The sequence below is a fragment of the Tachyglossus aculeatus genome, chromosome X5 (assembly GCF_015852505.1).
Source record: "Tachyglossus aculeatus isolate mTacAcu1 chromosome X5, mTacAcu1.pri, whole genome shotgun sequence".
NCBI classification, from domain to species: domain Eukaryota; kingdom Metazoa; phylum Chordata; class Mammalia; order Monotremata; family Tachyglossidae; genus Tachyglossus; species Tachyglossus aculeatus.
Genome location: NC_052097.1, coordinates 2,668,009 through 2,689,206, shown reverse-complemented (window position 1 = coordinate 2,689,206; position 21,198 = coordinate 2,668,009). Strand labels below are relative to the sequence as shown.

The window sequence follows — 21,198 nt, the reverse complement described above, 5'->3', positions numbered from 1 at the left end:
ACAAAGAAAATTTAGAGCCCAGATAACTGACACTGATAACTGTAGTTGCCTTACCGTACCCAGGCAAGAGAAGCAGTGTGGGCTAGTGGACAGAGCACAAGTCTGGGAGTAAGAAGGATCTGGGTTCCAGTCCTGGCTCCACCACTTGTCTGCTGTGTGACCCTGGGCAAGTCACTTCACTTCTCTGGGCCTCAGTTCCTCATCTGTAAAATGGGGACTGAGACCGTGAGCTCCATGTGGGACATGGATTGTGTCCAACCTGATTACCTTGTATTTACAAGGTATTTACAATCCTCCCAACTGTAAGCTCGTTGTAGGCAGGGAATGTGTCTGTTCTGTTTTTATATTGTACTTTCCCAAGCGCTTAGTACAGTGCTCTGCACACAGTCAGCACTCAATAAATACGACTCCTCATGGGTCAGTCGCCCCTCATGGACGACCATTCCCTCAGACCCCATGATCTGCTATAACCAAACAGGCTAATGTTGCTGGATAAACTTTTCCCAATCCGCGAACCCCGTTTGAGCTGTGATAATGCGCCTTTTGGCCCTACGGGGCTCCCTTATTCATTCATTCATTCATTCAATCGTATTTATTGAGCGCTTACTGTGTGGAGAGCACTGGACTAAGCACTTGGGAAGTACAAATTGGCAACATATAGAGACGGTCCCTATGCAACAACGGGCTCACAGTCTAGAAGGGGGAGACAGACAACAAAACAAATCATGGGGACTGATGTCAAGTCGTCAGAACAAATAGAAGTAAAGCTAGATGCACATCATTAACAAAGTAAATAGAATAGTAAAAAGGTTAGCACCTAGCAAGACAAAAGGCCAGAAGCCTCCGAACAGATACCAACCTTGGTGAGGCCTTCGTATTTCCCGAAATCGGTACTCTTCAACCACTCCATCAGCTTGGAGTAGCGCAGTAGGTCTCTGTGGAACGGGTGGTGGTTGGGTAAGGTCAGGTCGATGGAGTGCTGGGCCAGAGTGGAACTCTGGTCGTGGCCCTGGGGGGAAAGATGAGGGATCAATATCAATCCTGGATGTGGACGATGGCAAAAAAAAAAAAAAAGAAAAAAATCATCCCTGCTGATCGGCAACCTCGCTCCTGGTCACTTCGTGTCGAGCCAGCGGGAAGGGATGCAGGAAAACCAGACTAGATGCCCTTGCTTTTGAAGCAGTTGCCACCTGGGAAGGGTGGCACTTGATAAAACATTTCTTTTAAACAAGGTGAGAAAGGAGAAAGCAGGATTAGTTGGCCTGACAAAGCAGTCATCTGTGTCCTTCACAATCCACCCAGATCCACTCCTTCTCTCTTTTTTTTTTAAAAAAAAGTATCCATTAAGCGCTATGTGCCAGGCACTGTTCTAAGGGCCGGGGTAGATATATGATAATTGGGTCAGACACAGTCCAAACCACTTCACGTGGGCCTCAGTTCCCTCATCTGCAAAACGGGGATTAAGACTGTGAGCCCCATGTGGGACAGTGACAGTGACCCAATTATCTTGTCTCTACCCCAAGGCTTAATACCGTGCCTGGAACCTAGCAAGCACAACAAATACCATTAAATAAATAATAATAATAATAAAAATACTCTTCACTCTGACAGCCAGGAGGAATCCAGGGGTGGCCCTCTATACAACTGGAAATTTGCTAGGTGATTCTTCAGCTTAAATGGCTGCCCACCTCCATCACAGAGCACAGACAAACTTTGCAAAAGAAAGAAAAAGCGGTTATAAAATGTAAATTTGAATTCAAACAGTCGAAGCTGGAGAAGTTAAAGAGTAGCTAGCAGTTTGTTTCATTCTCCAGCAGCATTCTAAATTATAATGGAAACCACTCCACCGAGCTTAAAGCAATGTCTTTTAAATGACATCACTGCAGCTATAGTTTATATTAATAATTCAATGCAAAATACTCCAAAGAATACAATGTTGCACTCATCTAACGTTTTCCAATTCTTCTGCTACCTGCGTTAGACTAACATTAACAGAAGATATGTGTTTGTGGCGGGAGTCAACTAATTCAGCGTTTGGAATACACATTTCCCTATTTCTGCTCTCTGATATGCTCAGATTCCGCTGAAACAACAGGGAAGGTCACGTTAAACAACAAATGCGCGCTGAACACGATGTTAAAAACAGAAGACAAAGACGTGCCAGTGTCAAATCAATGCTTCCTACTGTAAACTAATAAATCCCTCTTATCAAGAGTTTAGAGGAACGTATTAAAAGAAAGGCTCTGCTATCAAAGCACATCAACATGCCATCTCATTTTATCCCTCTGGGAACTAAGTAAGGGTTCAAGAGTTGACCATTTCTTTTTCCTCCTTGTCCTTAGAATGGGGTCACACTACAGACATTGACATCAAATTAATTTCCATTCAGTGTCCCGCTATAGGTGGTATAGGATCATAACTCTTGTGGAAGATCCAGTAAAAATATAAACCTTCATGAAATAACGCCCATTCTACCACGACAGATGATTTCAAATCCCCGCAGAGGCACTGCTAACTATGGCAGGCCGAGAAAATTGGATTCTGGGCGAAAATTTGCTCATCGGAATGGTTCTTAAGCTATAAAAGTCCTCTTGGCTTAGTAGCAAAGGAAAAATTCAGGTCGAATTGGTCAGGTTCTTCCATTCAGAAATCTCCCTGACGCCAGAAAGCCCAAGAAAAGTCACTGATGACTGATAGCTGCGAACTGCAAAAGTTCTGCCGATGAACCCTGTGTCGAGGCGAATGCACACTTGCACCAACACGGCACACAAATGCATGGCTGTTTCTTCTGACATCCTACCACATTCTGGTCCAATGCATGCAATTCCCCAATGGCATTCACACCAAAACACGCAGAGAAAACAATCATTATTATTATTATTATTGTTATTTTAATGGAATTTGTTAAGCCCTTTCTATGTGCCAATCTGTTCTAAGTTTGGGGATAGATACAAATTAATTAATCTATGGTATTTATTGAGCACTTTCTGTGTGCAAAGCACTGTACTAAGCACTTGGAAGAGTATTATAGAACAATATGACAGACACATTCCCTGCCCACAGTGAGCTTACAGTCTCTGGTTGGACACAGCCCGTCCTATTTGGAGGGAGAACAGGCGCTGAATCCCCATTCTGCAGATGAAGTAACTGAGGCACGGAGAAGTTAAGCGACTTGCCCAAGGTCACATAGCAAGTAATTGGTGGAACTGGGATTCGAACTTAGGTCCTCTTACTCCCAGACATGTGCTCTTTCCATTAGGCCATGCTCCTTCTGGGAGAACAGACCTGGTGTGCTGAAACATGTAGTCAATAGACCTAGCAAACCTATTTTATAGATTCACTCAAAGAGAAAGGTGGAATAAATTTCAGAAAACAGGATTACGCTGTTTGAAAACTGAGTGTTCTAACACCGGGGAAGGTCCCCATTCAGCAGTTTCCCATTATTGAATTTTAATTGCTTGGGGAGAATTCTACAAAGTTCCTCTTGGCTTAGAAGTTTCCCTTCCCTTCCCTCTGAACTATTTTGACTGACTTGAAAAGGAAAATTAAAGAATAGATCCTCCATTCTGACTTAATACACTGCTGTATAACTCAGGATATAAGTACCATGTGGGAAAGGGGCTATATCCTACCTAACTTGTAGGTAGGATAACCCCAGTGCTTAGAACAGCGCTTGACACATAGACAGCACTTCACAAATTCCAATTATTATTAGTACTAGTAGTTAACATTAACTAGATTCACAATACAAATTTCCCGTCCAATTAAAATAATGCCTTTCGTGAAAATTAAAATGTGAGTTACATAATTAAAAAGCAGACTCTAAAAACAATATTGCCTATAAACCCATGATACCTTGTACCCACCAAATTAGTTATTTCAATTAGATTTTTGGCTCACGTTATCTTCAAATCTTGACCATTCACTAAGACCAATTTGATTAAAGAAAACTCTACAGAGAAGAAGGTTTCTGTTTAAATGATGGAGGAGAAAAAGAGGGTCAGAAACTAACCAGAAAGAAAGGAATGTTAACCTAGCAAACCTATTTTATAGATTCACTCAAAGAGAAGGGTGGAATAAATTTAAGAAAACTCAACGGGATTACGCTGTTTGAAAACTGAGTGTTCTAACACCTGGGAAGGTCCCCATTCAGCAGTTTCCCATTATTGAATTTTAATTGCTTGGGGAGAACTCTACAAAGTTCCTCTTGGCTTAGAAGTTTCCTTCCCTTCCCTCTGAACTATTTTGACTAACTTGAAAAGGAAAATTAAAGGCTATTTCAATTTATCCCAGACAAACATCTATTGCTAATGAAGCTCTGGTGTGTTAGCCCAAGGAGTCTTTTTGCTGAATAAGATGTGAAAGCAGAATGAACATGGAACTGGGAGTCCGGAGACCTGAGTTCTAATCCTGCCTCTGCCACTTGCCTGCTGTTTGACCTTGGGCTTGGTTTCTTAGTGCCTCGGTTTCCTCATCTCTAAAATGGGGATTAAATATCTTTTCTCCCTGCTCCTTAGACGTGGACCGTGACCAAGCTGATTGTATCAGCTTTCAGCATCGTGCTTGGCCCTCGCCACAATTACTATTATTATTATTTGCACATGTACCCAAGGAAATCCAATGCAAAATCTTTCATTATCAGAACATATTTACATGATTTATGGATTATTAAACTAGATTTTTTATGTTTCTTAACATAGCTACCCAGTGCTTAGTACAGTGCCTGGAACATATTAAGCGCTTAACAAATACCATTTAAAAAAATCCTCAAATGGGCATGTTGCTGTATTGGGATTCTTTGGGGAACTGCATATCAAAGGCTTGTTCTGAGCCAAGGGATAAGGGTAAGCCGTTAGGCAGATGACATAATAATAATAATGATGGTACTTACATGCTTACTATGTGCCAAGCACTGTTCTAAGAGCTGGGGTAGATACAAGTTAACTGAGTTGGACATAGTCCCTGCCCCACATGGGGCTCACACTCTTAATCCTCATTTTACAGACGAGGTAACTGAGACCTAGAGAAGTGAAGTGACTTGCCCATGGTCCCACAGCAGACAAGTGGAAGAGTCCGGATTAGAACCCAGATCCTTGTGACTCTGAGGCCCGGGCTCTAGCCTCTAAGTCACCCAGCTTCTCCTACCAATGGGCCCTGCTTGCTGGGGCCACGAACAACAGACACGCCCTGTGCCCAACAGAACTGGGCATTTAAGGAACGCCTGGAGACCCGCAATCGCCCCTTTTCTTTGGCTCTGTGATGCCACCCCAGAGGATTTACCACTTTCACCCCCATGGAAGAGAAGAAGAAAGAAAGAGAGAGAGAAAAGAAGTCCAGCAGGATTATCCCAGGCCTCAGATCCCAACCGTCCCACAGCAAAGCCACCAGGCCGGGCAGAGACTGGAAGCCTCCAAGTGGGTGATTATTTGGTAGCCCCCACTGGGCTCTGCCAGGGTTATGTATTGGTAAAAGCTGCTTGGCTTCTCGGCAGGAGGGTGAGAAAGCTTTAGGAAACCACGTGGGGCGAATTAGAGAAAACTGAGCCAAGCCCGGAGTACTCACGGAAACCGCAAGAGAGTAGGGCCTGTTATAGAGCTGGAGGAGAGCTTGGGTAAACTAGGTGGAGAGAAAAGAGCAGAAGGCAATGGTTTTAGAACACTGACAAGCTACACGTGGAAGAAGGCCAACCACCCGGAGGGCTTTTCAAAGAGTGGAGGAGAGACCGTGCTGTGTCCAAAGGAACTAAAGCAAGACGAGATGCTTTTTCCCCCCTAAAAGTCAGAAAAAAGACAGTTTCGAACAGGGTCCCCCACTTCCGTTACAGCTTGAGACCTTTGCGAAAACCACCCCGAAGATTGTCACCCCGGTCCCCTCCCCGACTAACACTGCAGCCTGTTCTGGTCATTCAGGGCGCCTAATTTGATTTCTAACAGGCACTCCAATAGCTGCTCCCTTGGTTCTGTGGAAAGAAAATGGGCTAGGGTAGGTCTAGAAGGCCAGCGATACAGCCCTGGGGCCCAAATCCTCTCTGGGCCCCGGATAAAACTGACGGGATCGAGCTGGCCCGAAACAGGATCAGGGTGGCTCTCCTTTCCCTCTCCCCGGGGCGTTTGGGAGCTGGACTTTTTCTGACATGAGCCGACTGGCCTCTGACCCTATCTAGTGCTTAGAACAGTGCTTGGCACATAGTAAGCGCCTACCAAACATCATTATTATCACTGGCCACTCGGTTGCGTGAGATTGGGTTAACTGGCCTTTCGGCTACACCATATTGGCCCCGGGCGAACTGCCTTCACTGACGGCCTCGTCCCGGTCCCTCGCAATCAGCAGGCCCCCCAGGGTTACCTGTTGGACGAAAACGTTGTTCAGGTGGCTGGCCAGTCTCCGGGAGAACTGTTCCCGCAGGTCGCCGAACCGCTGCTGCTGCTGTTTGACGGCGTGGAGCATGTTGTGACCTGAAAGCGGAACACATTTCCGTTGGGCCTCTACTGGAGGGGACCCCCTCTAGGCGGGAGAAGGTGTGGATGTCCGATTTAAAAGGAGCAACCCCTTACCTGCCTGGGGGAAGCAGAAATGCAGTGGACCTGATTTGCAAGGGATGAAAATTTCACCCGCTCGTCTGCTTATTTGATTCAGGTAGCTAGCTAGCCCCACGGCACGATGGCACTTACCTTTCTACTTTGCTAGTCCCCCAATCTGTAATTTGCTCGAATGCCTGTCCCCTCTCCAGACTGTAAACTTCTTGAGGGCAGGGATCATATCTACCACCTCAATGAACTGTACTTTCCCAAGCGCTTAGCACAGGGCTCTGCACAAAGTTGAGTGCTCAATGAATACCATTTTTTAAAATGCAAGAAGACTAGGGGGGGAACAGATGCTAACGTATCCCTCTTTCTGTTTGACAGATGATCACTCTTCCCGCCTTCAAAGCCTTATTGAAGGCACATCTCCTCCAAGAGGCCTTCCCTGACTAAGACTTCGTTTCCTCTTCTTCCACTCCCTTCTGCGCCGCCCCCCAGCCCGAAAGCACTCCTGTTCATATCCATAATTAACTTCTATCAGTGTTCGTCTTCCCCTCTAGACTGTAAGCTCTTTGTGGACAGGGAATGTGTTTACCATTTTGTGTTCAGCACAGTGCCCTGCCCACAGTAAGCGCTTAATAAACACGAGGATCGATTAATGCAAAATTGTCAGTGGCCCATCTCCCACTTCTGCCCGCGCCTCAGCTCTGCCTGCTCTCTCTGAAGATTTTCCTTCGAAGGTGAAACACTCCTGCATCTCACTAACAGGGAGGCAAAACTCAGGGGTGACGGAGAGGACGAGGGAGAAGGCCTGGGTTATGGTTCAGTCAGCCTTACCTGGTCGAAGGGCCACGTTCATACACTGCAGGAGCGCGTCGGCTGCATTGGTGCAGGCCTCGATGCCCCGGGACGAGGCGAGGTCTCCCTCTTGCAGGGCTTTTATGTGACCTTTGGCCAAATCCAGATGGTTCTGGAATGCGAAGCCGGCACGCGTTTCAGAGCTAATCTTAACTCCGCGGCCCGCTGAGTTTCTGAAATCATCTCACTAAATCACCAGGGCTAGTCTCTCGGCCCCTCTCAGATTAGGGATAAAGACTTGATAACACAGGGAAGCAGCACAGTGTAGCGGACAGGGCGTGGGCCCAGGAGCCGGCAGGTCATGGGTTCTAATCCTGACTCCACCACGTCTGCTGTGTGACCTTGGGCGAGTCACTTTGCTGCTCTGTGCCTCAGCTGCCTCATCTGTAAAATGGGGATTGAGAATGTGAGCCCTGTGTGGGACAGGGACTGTAACTCGATTTGCTTGTATCTATCCCAACGCTTAGTACAGTGCCTGGCACACAGTAAGCACGTAACAAATACCACAGTAATTATTATTATTATTACAATACAATTATCCCAATAATTATTATTACCACAATAATAATAATGACAATAGTAATAACTCTGGCATTTATTAAGGGCTTACTCCATGCAATGATGAGCATAACAATCACAATTGTGGTATTTGTTAAGTGCTTCCTCTGTGCCAAGCACTGTACTAAGCGCTGAGAGTGGATTATAAGATGATCAGGTCCCACGTGGGGCTCACAGTCTAAGTAGCAGAACATTTTGCAGATGAGGGAACTGAGGCACGGAGAGGTGTAAGCGCGTTGTGGGCAGAGAATGTGCCTGTTTACTGTTGTACTCTCCCAAGTGCTTAGTACAGTGCTCTGCACATAGTAAGCTCTCAATGAATACGACCGACCGACTGAATAATTAGAGCCCAGGTCTTCGGACTCCCGGGCCCGCGGTCTCTCCGCTGGCATCTTGCATTTCACCGTGACGTCTGAGGGACACACACACTCACCACGAGGAACTCGATCTCGGATAAGAGCTTCACGTTATTAGTGTTGCTGAGGTGAATTAAGTGGTTGCTTTGGGAGATCTGGTCCATCTGCTCCTTGACGCTCTGAAGCATCTCCTCGTAGCTGCTGAGCTTCAGTTCGATCTGGTCCACCTCCTTCAGCGCCTCGTCCAGGAGCTTCATCAAGATGTTCACCTGCTTCTCGGAGGCCATGATGGACTGGATGTTTGCCTACGGGAAGACGATCCCAGATGAATCCCTGAGGTACACCGACCAAGCAGACCGGGTGGAGCCAATACAGTCTTCATCACCGGATCGTCTCCTAAAGTCGCACTTCCTCCAAGAGGTCTTCCCTGCCAAAGCCCTCATTTCCCCTCTTTTTTTCCACTTAAGCACCCATACAACACTTATATCTAGTCTAAACTAGTCCTCTAGACTGTAAGCTCCTTGTGGCCAAGGAACGTGTCTACCAACTCTGTTATTCTGTTGTATTATGCTCTCCCAAGCGCTCAGTACAGTTCTCTGCACACAATAAGTGCTCACCAGATACGACTGATTGATTGATGTACTCATCCTTCTACTCTACCATTCTGCCCTTCTGTATACATCCCGATACTCTTCTATTTCCCCCTTTTCTGGAATTTTATTGTACATATTTATTACTCTATTTATTTATTTTACTTGTACATTATCTATTCTATTTATTTTATTTTGTTAGTATGTTTGGTTTTGTTCTCTGTCTCCCCCTTTTAGACTGTGAGCCCGCTGTTGGGTAGGGACTGTCTCTATATGTTGCCGACTTGTACTTCCCAAGCGCTTAGTACAGTGCTCTGCACATAGTAAGCGCTCAATAAATACGATTGATGATGATGATGATAATTTATTTTAAAGTCTGTCTCCCCTGGAGACTGAAAGCTCCTTGTAGGCAAGGACCGCGTCTACCGACTCCACTGTATCACACTCTCCCAACCTCTTTGTATAGTGTTCCGCCCACGGGAAGTGCTTAATAAATACCACTTGTGGATTGATCGATCAACCTGCTTATACATATATCCCTAATCTGCATTTTGACCCAGGAACCTCAATATCGTTACCGCTTCTTCACTCCATTCCTTGGCTTTCAGATTCTGGTAAACTGTTTTTGTTCTCTTCCTAGTTGCTATGCTCCAGAAGAACCCTGGATTCTGGGAAAATCACGCCTCGACCGACACCACATGTGGGCACATAGTAAGCGCTTAATACCATTATTATTATTATTATTACAAACCTGCTTCCTCCTACACTGCATCTGCTCACACTGACTTATCCATCAATCCATCAATGGTATTTATTGAGTGTTTATTTTGTGCACAGCACTGTACTAAGCGCTTGGGAGACTCTAATACAACAGAATTAGCAGACACGTTCCTGGTCCATAAAGAGCTAAGTCTAGATATGAGACTAATGGACGGTGTTCTAGCAAGATGGACGTGAGTTCGGGGAAGCACGTTCCCCTAAATTCCAACAACGTTCTACCCAAATCGTGCAGTGAAGTACAGTGCTCTGCACACAGTAAGTGCTCAATAAACGCGATTGAATGAATGAATGAAAACACACGCTGTGGCAGAACACACACCAAAAGCCGGAGCAAACAAAATCGCTTTACTTATTCATAGGAAAACCGTTTATATCTGTTCTCGTTAAATTTCCCTGGGCAGAGTCGGCATTAAATTTGTAGTGCAGGAGACTCTATCCTGTGCATAACCAGTGGTCTGAGCCAAGAAGATTTTCAAAGGGTGAATTCAAATATTCCCTGGAAACCACCTCCCTGTCAGGTCCGAAATGGGGAAAAATGACCCTTGACTCCTTCCTCTAGCTATCTCAGGCTCTCAAGTGTCCTAATTGGCTTTTGCTCTCCATCACTCTATGGCTTCTAGAGAGTAAAATTCACTTTTCCAAAACGTCATATCTTACTCTGGCTCGGGGGCAGATGCGCCTATAGCTTTAATTCAATTTGTTCTGACGACTTTGACACCTGTCTACATGTTTCGTTGTCAGTCTACCCCTTCTAGACTGTGAGCCCGTTGTTGGGGAGGGACCGTTTCTATATGTCGCCGACTTGTATTTCCCAAGCGCTTAGTCCAGTGCTCTGCACACAGTAAGCACTCAATAAATACGATTGAATGAATGAATGGACTCCCAATTCACCCAATCTGGACCCGGAGTTTGGTCAGCTTTCCCTCCTGAACAAAATGAGACTCCAAAGGTTAGGAAGGCAGGGGGAAAGTGGGGGTTTTGAGGAAACTCCGCCTCGAAGCCTCCCGGTGCCCGCCTAACGTCGGAGGGCACTGAGAACTCATTCAGCTTGCTGGCTCTGAAACACTTGACCGTGTCCAGAGAGAGAGGGTCAGGGACGGTCAACTAGGACTGTGGTCCGGGTTCCCAGTCCAGTCCATTTCATGCCAGTCGTTCCTATCTCCCAAGCCATCCTTACCCCGTCGAGCACCTGCAGCTCCCTGGATAACTTCTCTGCAAAAGCTTCGGCGTTGGAGATGGCGTACTCGCATCCTTCCATCATGATTTCGATGTCTTGCTCTTCCCTGGCATTCAGCTCCTGGTACTCGTCGACCGCTTCTTCATCCCCTCCGGCCACACTCTGATTCTCGCCGCTGGGAACGGATTCTTGGAGTTGGAGGGGGGGAAGGGGAAAATTTAACCAAGGTCATTGAGAAGCAAGGGATCACCATTTGTCACTTCCTCCAGGAGGCCTTCCCAGACTGAGCCCCCTTTTTCCTCTCCTCTTCCCCATCGCCCCTATCCTACCTCCTTTCCCTCCCCACAGCACCTGTATACATGTTTGTACAGATTTATTACTGTTTTACTTGTACATATGTACTATTCCATTTATTTTGTTAATGATGTGCATCTAGCTTTACTTCTATTTATTCTGATGACTTGACACCTGTCCACATGTTTTGTTTTGTTGTCTGTATCCCCCTTCTAGACTGTGAGCCCACTGTTTATACGTCTGTACATATTTATTACTCTATTTATTTATTTTCTTGTACATATCTATTCTATTTATTTTATTTTGTTAGTATGTTTGGTTTTGTTCTCTGTCTCCCCCTTTTAGACTGTGAGCCCACTGTTGGGTAGGGACTGTCTCTATATGTTGCCAACTTGTACTTCCCAAGCGCTTACTACAGTGCTCTGCACACAGTAAGCTCTCAATAAATACGACTGATTGATTGACTGATTGTTGGGTAGGGACCGTCTCTATATGTTGCCAACTTGTACTTCCCAAGTGCAGACTTGCTCTGCACACAGTAAGCGCTCAGTAAATACAACTGAATGAATTTGTCCCCTCAGACTCTAAGAGTGGCTGAAAGGAGCCCAGTTCAGGAGTGGCCTAGAGAAGCACCCACCACAGTGGATACAGCACAGGCCTGGGGGTCAGAACATCATGAGTTCTAATCCCCGCTTTGCCACTTGTCTTCTGTGTGACCTTGGCCAAGTCGTTTCACTTCTTTGGGGCCCAGTTACCTAATCTGCAAAATGGGAATTGAGACTGTGAGCCCGACGTGGGACGGGGACTGTGTCCAACCCGACTTGCTTGCATTCACCCGAGCGCTTAGTACAGTGCCTGGAACGTAGTAAGTGGTTAACAGATATCACAATTATTACCAGCGGTAGCAGAATGGGAGAGGCGGGCTTCGCAGTGTACCAAAACGACGTCAACACGAAAAGCTACGTTAAGACTACACTTTAACAAAGCACTCTGAAGAGCTTGTTGTGAGCAGGGAAGGCGTCTGTTTACTGTTGTACTGCACTCTCCCAAGCGCTTAGTACAGTGCTCTGCACGCAGTAATTACGACTGAATGAACGAATGAATGAAGATGGGAGAGACAGGTGAAGCGGGACCGGCCGGGACACCTGTAGCCTCGGCTTGTCCTTTTCTCAAGGGTTGGAAAACGAACCCCACCATTTTCCTGCCTTCTTGGTTTATATCAACAACAGCAACAACAACAACAAAAATAATGACAATGGTATTTGTCGAGCACTACGTGCCAAACACCATTCTAAGTGCTGGGGTAAATACAAGATAATCAGGTCCACTGGCAAAAAGACCGACGGATAAAATCCCAAGTGTTAGAAAAGAACCCTGATGCTGTCGGTTATTTTGGGTTTTTTTTAATGGTATTTGTTATTCATTCATTCAATCGTATTTATTGAGTGCTTACCGTGTGCAGAGCACTGTACTAAGTGCTTGTTAAGTGCTTACTATGCCAGGCACTGTTCTAAGCGCTACAATATGATCCGGTTGGACACAGTCCCTGTCCTACATGGGGGTTCACAGTCTTAATCCCCATTTTACAGATGAGGTGACTGAGGCCCAGAGAACTGAAATGACTTACCCAAGGTCACACAGCAGACAAGCGGCCGAGCCAGGATCAGAACTCAAGCTGGGGCTCTATCCACTAGGCCATGCGACTTCTAGAGTCAATCTCTAGTTGATTCTAAAAGTTGCATTGTGTCTTTGGGCTCTCCAAATGGTCAAATCCATTTTTCTTTATGAACGTATCAGTGGCTTTAAGACTTCTGGGAACACGTGGACCTATTCTGTTGTGCTCTCCCAAGAGTTTAGTACAAGGGTCTCCACCCAGTAAGTACTCAGTAAATACCACTGGTTGATCGATTCCTTCTTTCCGGCTTCTACAGCAAGGGGCTGGAGCGGAGAAATGATGTCACTTGAAATGTGGGACAGGGACTGTGTCAGATCTGATTGCCTGTATTTTCCCCAGGGCTTAGTTTACAGGGTTTCGGCCCAAAGGAAGGGCTTAATAAATACCACAATGAGAATAATGAAAACCTCCTCAGGATACGTGATACTTAAGGCATCGAGTTTGGAACAGACTGGAAATTTCAATTCTTTGGGAAGGGCGGGAGGAGAGGAGAATGATTTCTGAATGATGCTCAGAAATTCAGAGACTGAAGTCGAGACAAAGGTCAATGGTGCTCCCTTTGGGAAAGCAATTTCTCCCCGAAGAAACCATCTGTTTGGGCAACTACGAGGCCTCCGCTGTCCGTTATAAAAAAACAGTTCGGGATTATCTGGTGCCTCTGATGGTGTTCTTGGGAATCCCCAGTCAGGGAGACAATATTTAGGACGGGGTCAGGTTCTGTGAGGGGTAGTTAGAGCCATGAAAAATCAGGAGTCACTGCCTGCATCTGACCAGAGTCTCAGCTTGGAAACGACGGATGATTTGCCTCGGCCTTTTATTATTATTATTAATAATAATGATAATGGTATTTGTTAAGCCCTTCTATGTGTCAAGAAGCACTGGGGCAGATACATACCGATCAGGTTGGATGCAGTCCCTGTCCCACATGGGGCACGTACTCTTAATCCTCATTTGAGGATTTGACAGATGAGGGAACTGAGGCCCAGAGAAGTGAAGTGACCTGCCCAAGGTCCCATGGCAGACAAGTAACAGAGCCGGGATTAGAACCCAGGTCCTTCTGACTCCCTTGCTCTATCCACCAGGCCAAGCTGTGGCACACGGGGTGTGACACGGAAACATCGCTTTCCAACGAGGAGGATATGGTCACAACTGGTTGGTTTGCCCGGGGAACACAACGTCCAACTCCTTCCCTCACGCCTGCCGGACGCGCCCAGCTGGGATCGGGGAAGGAACCGGAATGAAAACTTCCATCCGATTCGAGAGCCGGTGTGGACGAGGCCGATTCTGAACGGATTTTCCCGGCGGAGGAGAAGAAACGGAGGGAAAGTGGGCTGTGGCAGGCGAGGATGATAAATGTGATCTCCGGCGACGCAGGCACCGCTGAACCGGTAACCGTATCGCAGAGTTCATTTTTATTTTATAGAGGGAAATCAAACCGTCACGTAGGACTGTTAAGGCAGTAATCTCTTCAGAGAGCAACTACCCTTCGGAGGCTAATAATGGAAATACCGTCAGACTTGATCCTGCACTGAGCACTCTGATTATGGAATGGGTCCCCCGGCACGCCGCCTCATAAAATATGCAGCCGACGATACAAAGACCAACGAATGATAAACGGCCACGTTGACGGAGGAGGAGGAAAATTAAAAAAGAAAAGGTGTTACGCACCTTCTGTAACTTTAGGCAGTTCTGCAGAGTTAAAAGGTACAAGAAAAGCATAGGAAAGGAAGCAGAGGATATTAGCTGAGCAGAGAACAAACAGGTTTAATGCTTTAAAAAAAACCGTTATTAAAGTACCGTCGCTGTGGGCAGGGGAAGTGCGACCAACTCCGTTGTACTGTCCTTTCCCAAGCGCTTAGTACAGTGCTCTGCACACAAGAAGTGCTCAGTAAGTACCATCGACTGACCGAAGATTGCGGTCGGAATTGTGTGGCAGTGGCATGTTTTAAGACAATATTCGATTCAACCAGAAGGCCAGGTTCCGCAGAGTAAAATGGGTTCCAAAATACATTTTTCTCCTAAAGGATTTTTCTGATGCTGACTGCAAAATGATTTCACTCGTACTTTCCCCCTTGTTTCTTCGTTCCCTACCGGAATTTTCGGTATGACGCTTGCGGCTCCCCGAGGGACAACCTCGCACCCAGTCAACACTAAGAGGGTCTTCTTATTATTCGACCACCTGCGACTTTTCCCAGGTTTAGTCCTGTTCTCCTGGCATGAAGAGAGCATGTGTTTTAGACGGTGATTTCTTGACAATGGATCGCCCTCCCACAGCCTCCAGCGGGGCGCTCGGGCAATTACGGGGGTGCATTTGAGGCAGACGCGAGTTAAGACGTCAGGAGCCGGTTATGTTGTTGGAATCCAAACAACAAGCCTCAGATTAGATTAAAAAAAGAGGAGCACGCAAATGCCCAAGTCAGAGGACCAACGGGAAAACTCCAGATGACGAGTTCCGCTCTTAAGTGCACTATTCTCTCCACTTTGCATTACTGGGAATATCTCACAAACCCTCGCAGGAGAATTGGGAATGGGAGAAAGTGATTACGACCAGGGAGGTGGAATCAATTTCACTTTTCCCAACTCTAACATGGCATTGTTTCTCTGTCCACCTCACCCCAGGCTGACCACTGGGATCCTCCCAACTATTGACTGAAGCAAATATCCTATGTATTTGGGGACTTAAGGTGTGGAGTGATGGAGATGAGTTTTAAAAATAAAAGGTAAGGTCAGTGCATGTGAGATCGATCGGTTTTGGGGAGGCAGCTTCTCTCCCTGACACAGGTCGGATTGTTCATTGTGGCCGGGGAATGTGTCTGTTATATTAGACTCTCCCAAGCGCTTAGTACAATGCTCTGCACACATTAAGCGCTCAACAAATAAGATTAATGGCCTGTTCAGAGTTGGTCTAAGGGGCACCACGCCCGATGGTGGGAGTGCTCAAAAACAGGCAAGGAAAAGATTTACGGTAAAGAGATGCTTAAAATGGCCTTCCCGAGGACAGAAAAAGTCACTTGGGGCACAGAAAACCTACTGGCATCCCAACAGCATGGACACCTTCATTTACATGGGACTTCAGTGTGACAGCGAAAAAACCCGAATTCACCCCAGAATCCGCCCCGCCATTTTTGGTCAGGTGTAAACTCCACCCTGGAATCTTCATCCTGGAATCCTGCAGTGAAGGATGACTATCGGAGCGGCTCCGTGAACAAAAGCTGAAATCCTTTAATTAAATACGTTTCCCCCAACTCTCCTCAGTCCATTAAAAAGTTTGCTGTGGGCAGGGAATGTGTCTGTCTAATGTTATATGGGACTCACCCAAGTGCTTAGTTCAGTGCTCTGCACTCTGTAAGCACTCAATGAATACGACTGACTGATTTAAAGGGTGACTACGGGCCACACGTATTTACGATGTGAGTCCCTTCTGGGGCAGGGACTGAATTGTTCTCCGTTATCGATCCCAGAGCTTAGCGCGAAGTCGAGACGATCATTAGTGTCGTTATTGAGCTGGACAACCTGGGGGGCCAGAGGTGGATGGTGACTTCAGGCCAAAGGAGGAGGGATCACCAAGGGCTAATTCTGCGGGGTCTCCAGTTCCCCAGCCTAGAGGGGGTCTCCCCCACTGCTGGCAGGGGGGCCAGGAGGGAGGACACAACGGTGGTCCTGGGAACCATCAGGGCTTGAGGAGGAAGATGAGAGTAGTTCTGATTTCCCACCCATTTTGACCAAAATAAGCCACAGGATTCAAAATCAACTGGTGTTAATTTGGACTGGTTTTCTCCCCCAGCTGGCTGCCTTAAATCTGGGACTAATAAAAAAAAAAAGATAAGTAAACCTGGCCTTGTTCATATTCTTGCAATTGGCTGCATTAAAGCCTTATCTGTTTAGTCAGACCTAACCTGCTCAAAAGATGTGTTCTAGGAGGCATCGTCCTAAACGCACCAACTGCCCTGGGCTAAAACGTCCTGATTAATTCCACGTCCTACTTGGTTGGGATAATCGAGATCAAATCGTACGAGGGCTTCAGGCTATCTACCGGCACAAGGGGCTTTTTCACACAGATCCATTTCTCTCAGTTTTTACCTTCCAAGAGCTGGGAGCTGACGCTGACAAAATCGATTTTCTTCCGGAGATACCGCTGGTTCAGCTTCCAGATGCACGAAATGAAGGCGTTCTTTTCGGCCGTGCTGCTGGCCACCCACCTGTAGACTTTTTCAAAATGCAAATCAAATTCGGGGTTCTCCTGCAGAAAAGCACACACAGAACACAAACACAGGGCCATTTGTTTTCACACGCGGGAGAGCCTGAAACACCCCAACCCAGGTGGGGGACTCCCTCTAGACCATAAGCTCGTTGTGGGCAGGGGATATACTGTACTCTCCCAAGTACGATCCACTACCCACTAGGCCACTCCGCTTATCGTCTCGAAAGTCCAAACCATGCACGGGCCAGACTGGCGTTTGCAGGCTCGCCCTGCTGCCAACGCGAACTCTGAGAAGAACATTTGGCGGCCGCCGCCAAATCTGCTGGGAAATCAGCTCGGGGTTGGGAACTCTTCCCACAATGCCATAAAATCAAGTTGAGTGTTCCAGTGGCTCGGCTCGCACGGATCAATGTGTGATACAAATGGCTAATGTTAGGTTCGGTATAAAAATTTCATCCTTTCCTCTGCATATATATTTAGCACCCGAATCTCCGAGAGGCCTGCGGAGGAAGAACGGGGAAAAAAAATCCAGTACGGCGGCTATCGGGGAGGCGGAAGGGGGAGATGGGGTTCCCCAGGCAGCACCCCAAAGCCCAGGCTTGGCAGAGTCACTGAGGTGGCAGGGGGTAAATCCATTAAGACTCTGCCACTTGTCTGCTGTGTGACCTCGGGTAAGTCACTTCATGTCTCTGGCCCTCAGTTCCCCCCCATCTGTAAAATGAGGATGAAGACGGTGGCCCTGTGTGGGTCAGGGACCGTGTCCAACCCGACTAGTTTGTATCTAATGCAGCTAATGCATCTTATAGCTATAATTTATCTATTCATTTATATTTATTAAATTTACATTAATGCCTGTCTCCCCCTATAGACTGTGAGCTCGTTGTGGGCAGGAATGAGTCTGTTTGTTGTTATACTGTATTCTCCCAAGCGCCTAAGTACAGTGCTTTGCACACAGTAACTGCTCAATAAAGACAACTGAATGAATGAAGGACTATCTATCATCATCATCAATCGTATTTATTGAGCGCTTACTATGTGCAGAGCACTGTACTAAGCACTTGGGAAGTACAAATTGGCAACATATAGAGAGAGTCCCTGCCCAACAGTGGGCTCACAGTCTAAAAGAGGGAGACAGAGAACAAAACCAAACATACTAACCAAATAAAATAAATAGAATAGATACGTACAAGTAAAATAAATAAATAAATAAATAAATAGAGTAATAGAGTAATATAAATCTACCCAGGGCTGAGTACAGGGCCTGGCCCATAGTAAACGCTTAACAAATACTATGAAAAAAATTAAATGAAAAAAAAAAGTGCCCATTCCAAAACGGAAATTAGGAATCTAAGGCTGGGAATCATACTATCAAAACCTTGGGATTGGTGTTCCCTTGTTTTATGGGGTTGGGAGGGTTGGTTGGTTGCTTTTTTTTTTCCTTTTCAAACTTCTGCACTATTCCCGAACTTCTGTCGAATTTGCAAGTTTCTTGAAAGCTCCACTTCAACCCATTTCAGCCGACTCGGGGCGAGGGGATTTGCTCCCGGCCTCTACCGCGGCTCCCCTGCCCGGAAGACCAGGAGGGTGCAAATTTCCCTGAGGCTCTGAGGGCTGCCTTTTCTCCCCGAAGGCAAGTCACTTCACTTCTCTGTGCCTCAGTTACCTCATCTGCAAAATGGGGATTAAGTCTGTGAGTCCCCCGTAGGACAACCAAATCACCTTGTATCCTCCCCAGCGCTTAGAACAGTGCTTTGCACATAGTAAGCGCTTAACAAAAACGATCATTATTATTATTATCCTCCCGCCGCTTCCTGACTGGCCCAGGAGCCTGCCCTATGGCAGCCACTCCCGCCCAAGGATGTATTATTGTGGTACTGTACTCTCCCAAAGCTTAGTACAATGCTTCGCACACAGAAAGCACTCAATAAATATGGTTGAAATAATGAATGAACTTGAACTCTGGGCAGAGGCCTAAGGAGGCCGACGGCTCATCTGAGGCTGGAGAGTGAAACGTTCTACATCTGAGGATCCCTTCCCTCACCCCATTCAGATGCATCCCCCGCTGCGCCTGCAGCTGCGTTAGCATCGGTGGGCCGCCGGACAGAGAGGCTGCTGTGTGCCCTTGGACAAGTCACTTCTCTGTGCCTCGGTTACCTCATCTGTAAAGTGGGGATTGAGACTGGGAGCCCTATGTGGGACGGGGACTGTGTCCAACCCGATTACCCTGTATCTACCCCGCCACTTAGTTCATGCCTGGTACCTGGAAAATGCTTAAAAACACAATGATTATTAAGGAGAATCAGACTTGGGTGGAGATGTGGCCTGGAGTCCAGGAAACTTTTTTCTAGAATGGGTGACGCTTGCTGAGCACGGGTCCGACAGCCCGCCCACCCAGGCCCAACAATTCAAACCTACTTTGACGGCATCTTTGGCATCCACCACGGCCAGGTCCCTGAGGGCCCACGCGATCTGCCTCTTGTAAAAGTCGCCCTTGTCTGATTTCTTCACCTTCACCACGTTCACCTGCACCGGACGCTCGGTCGTCACTGTTGAGGAAGAGGCAGAATCTGTTTCAGCGGGGTCCTCCGTTCCTGTTCCCTCAGGGGAGCGGGGCCACGGCCCTTCCCCGGCGCAAATTCCTCCACGGACCCACAACCTTTTTTCCTTTTTTTATCAATCAGTCAATCAATCAATCAATCAATCGTATTTATTGAGCGCTTACTATTTGCAGAGCACTGTACTAAGCGCTTGGGAAGTACAAATTGGCAACACATAGAGACAGTCCCTACCCAACAGTGGGCTCACAGTCTAAAAGGGGGAGACAGAGAACAGAACCAAACATACCAACAAAACTAAATAAATAGGATAGAAATGTACAAGTAAAATAAATAAATAAATAAATAGAGTAATAAATATGTACAACCATATATACATATATACAGGTGCTGTGGCGAAGGGAAGGAGGTAAGATGGGGGGATGGAGAGGGGGACGAGGGGGAGAGGAAGGAAGGGGCTCAGTCTGGGAAGGCCTCCTGGAGGAGGTGAGCTCTCAGCAGGGCCTTGAAGGGAGGAAGAGAGCTAGCTTGGCGGAGGGGCAGGGGGAGGGCATTCCAGGCCCGGGGGAGGACATGGGCCAGGGGTCGACGGCGGGACAGGCGAGAACGAGGTACAGTGAGGAGATTAGCGGCAGAGGAGCGGAGGGTGCGGGCTGGGCAGTAGAAGGCGAGAAGGGAGGTGAGGTAGGAGAAGGGAGGTGAGGCAGGTTTTTAATGGTACTTAAGTACTTACGACGCGCCAGGCACTGTACTAAGCACTGGGGTACATACAAAGTAATCAGGTTGGACAAAGTCCCTGTCCCACATGGGGCTGCCCGTCTAAGTTTTTCCCTCTGCCCTTCCTGTGTCCCCCCGGCTAGTCTAGACGGGTGCCACCTCCGTCTGCCCATCCCAACTTCTGGCCTCGGCCTCTATCCTGGCCTTCCTGGCACCCTTGGGCTTCCCCAGCTCAGTCTGGGACCACAAGGCTACCCAACTGCAGTTTCCAGGCCCTTGTGGTACAAAACGATCTAAGCCTACCCAAAATTTATAGCACCGGGGATGGACATCACCATGGAAGTCACTAAAATTTCTCTGGATCAGCCCAAGCCAGGAGGACAGAGGAACAAAATGAATCTACATCATCCACCTCGAGACTGAAGAGACTTAAAAGGGAGACTTGTCCTCCAAAACACCCACCGCCCACCATCCCCATCCTCACCACTGTATTCCAAAAGAATATTTTCCCTCACCCAGGCTACCCACCTGTCGCACATAAAAAGCAGTTTTTCTTCTTCTTGCCAGCTTTGCAGACATTCACGATGCTCAGTAAACGTTCATCATTGGGGGTAAAAATATCCCTCTGCAAGGCGTGCTTGATGGCGGTCATTTTTTCTCAACTGAAAAATGCAAGGATTCGGCAGGATTCGGAAAGCAATCACCAATCTAGGGTTGGGAGAAAGAAACAATACAGTGGATGATTCCCCCCATTACCATTTTGTTTCTGGAGACTTTTTTAGTTCTAAAATGATTCTTTAAAGCCCTAGCCTAATCTCTAGATTAGAGGAACAAATTTGGGGAGCACCACGGCTAATGGATAAAGCCCAGGAGTCAGAAGGACCTGGGTTCTAATCCCAGCTCCACCGCTTGTCTG

At 47.1% G+C, this 21,198-nt stretch overlaps 1 protein-coding gene across 4 annotated transcripts in view; it reads right to left on the bottom strand.

The window, feature by feature from the left end:
* Positions 1–21,198, bottom strand: part of EXOC1 (exocyst complex component 1) — a 62,048-nt gene that overhangs the window by 28,265 nt on the left and 12,585 nt on the right. For 2 of the 4 annotated variants that reach the window (XM_038769108.1, XM_038769110.1), the window contains exons 2-10: positions 20,811–20,990; positions 19,426–19,556; positions 16,890–17,049; positions 14,478–14,498; positions 10,841–11,028; positions 8,371–8,598; positions 7,359–7,491; positions 6,346–6,455; positions 860–1,009 (exon numbers count right to left, since the gene is read on the bottom strand). In XM_038769108.1, coding sequence (XP_038625036.1) covers positions 860–1,009; positions 6,346–6,455; positions 7,359–7,491; positions 8,371–8,598; positions 10,841–11,028; positions 14,478–14,498; positions 16,890–17,049; positions 19,426–19,556; positions 20,811–20,934 — 1,245 coding nt within the window. In that variant the 5' untranslated portion in view covers positions 20,935–20,990. Of the gene's footprint in view, positions 1–859; positions 1,010–6,345; positions 6,456–7,358; positions 7,492–8,370; positions 8,599–10,840; positions 11,029–14,477; positions 14,499–16,889; positions 17,050–19,425; positions 19,557–20,810; positions 20,991–21,198 lie in introns of those variants that run through there. The other 2 variants (XM_038769109.1, XM_038769111.1) reach the window with 2 other exon arrangements.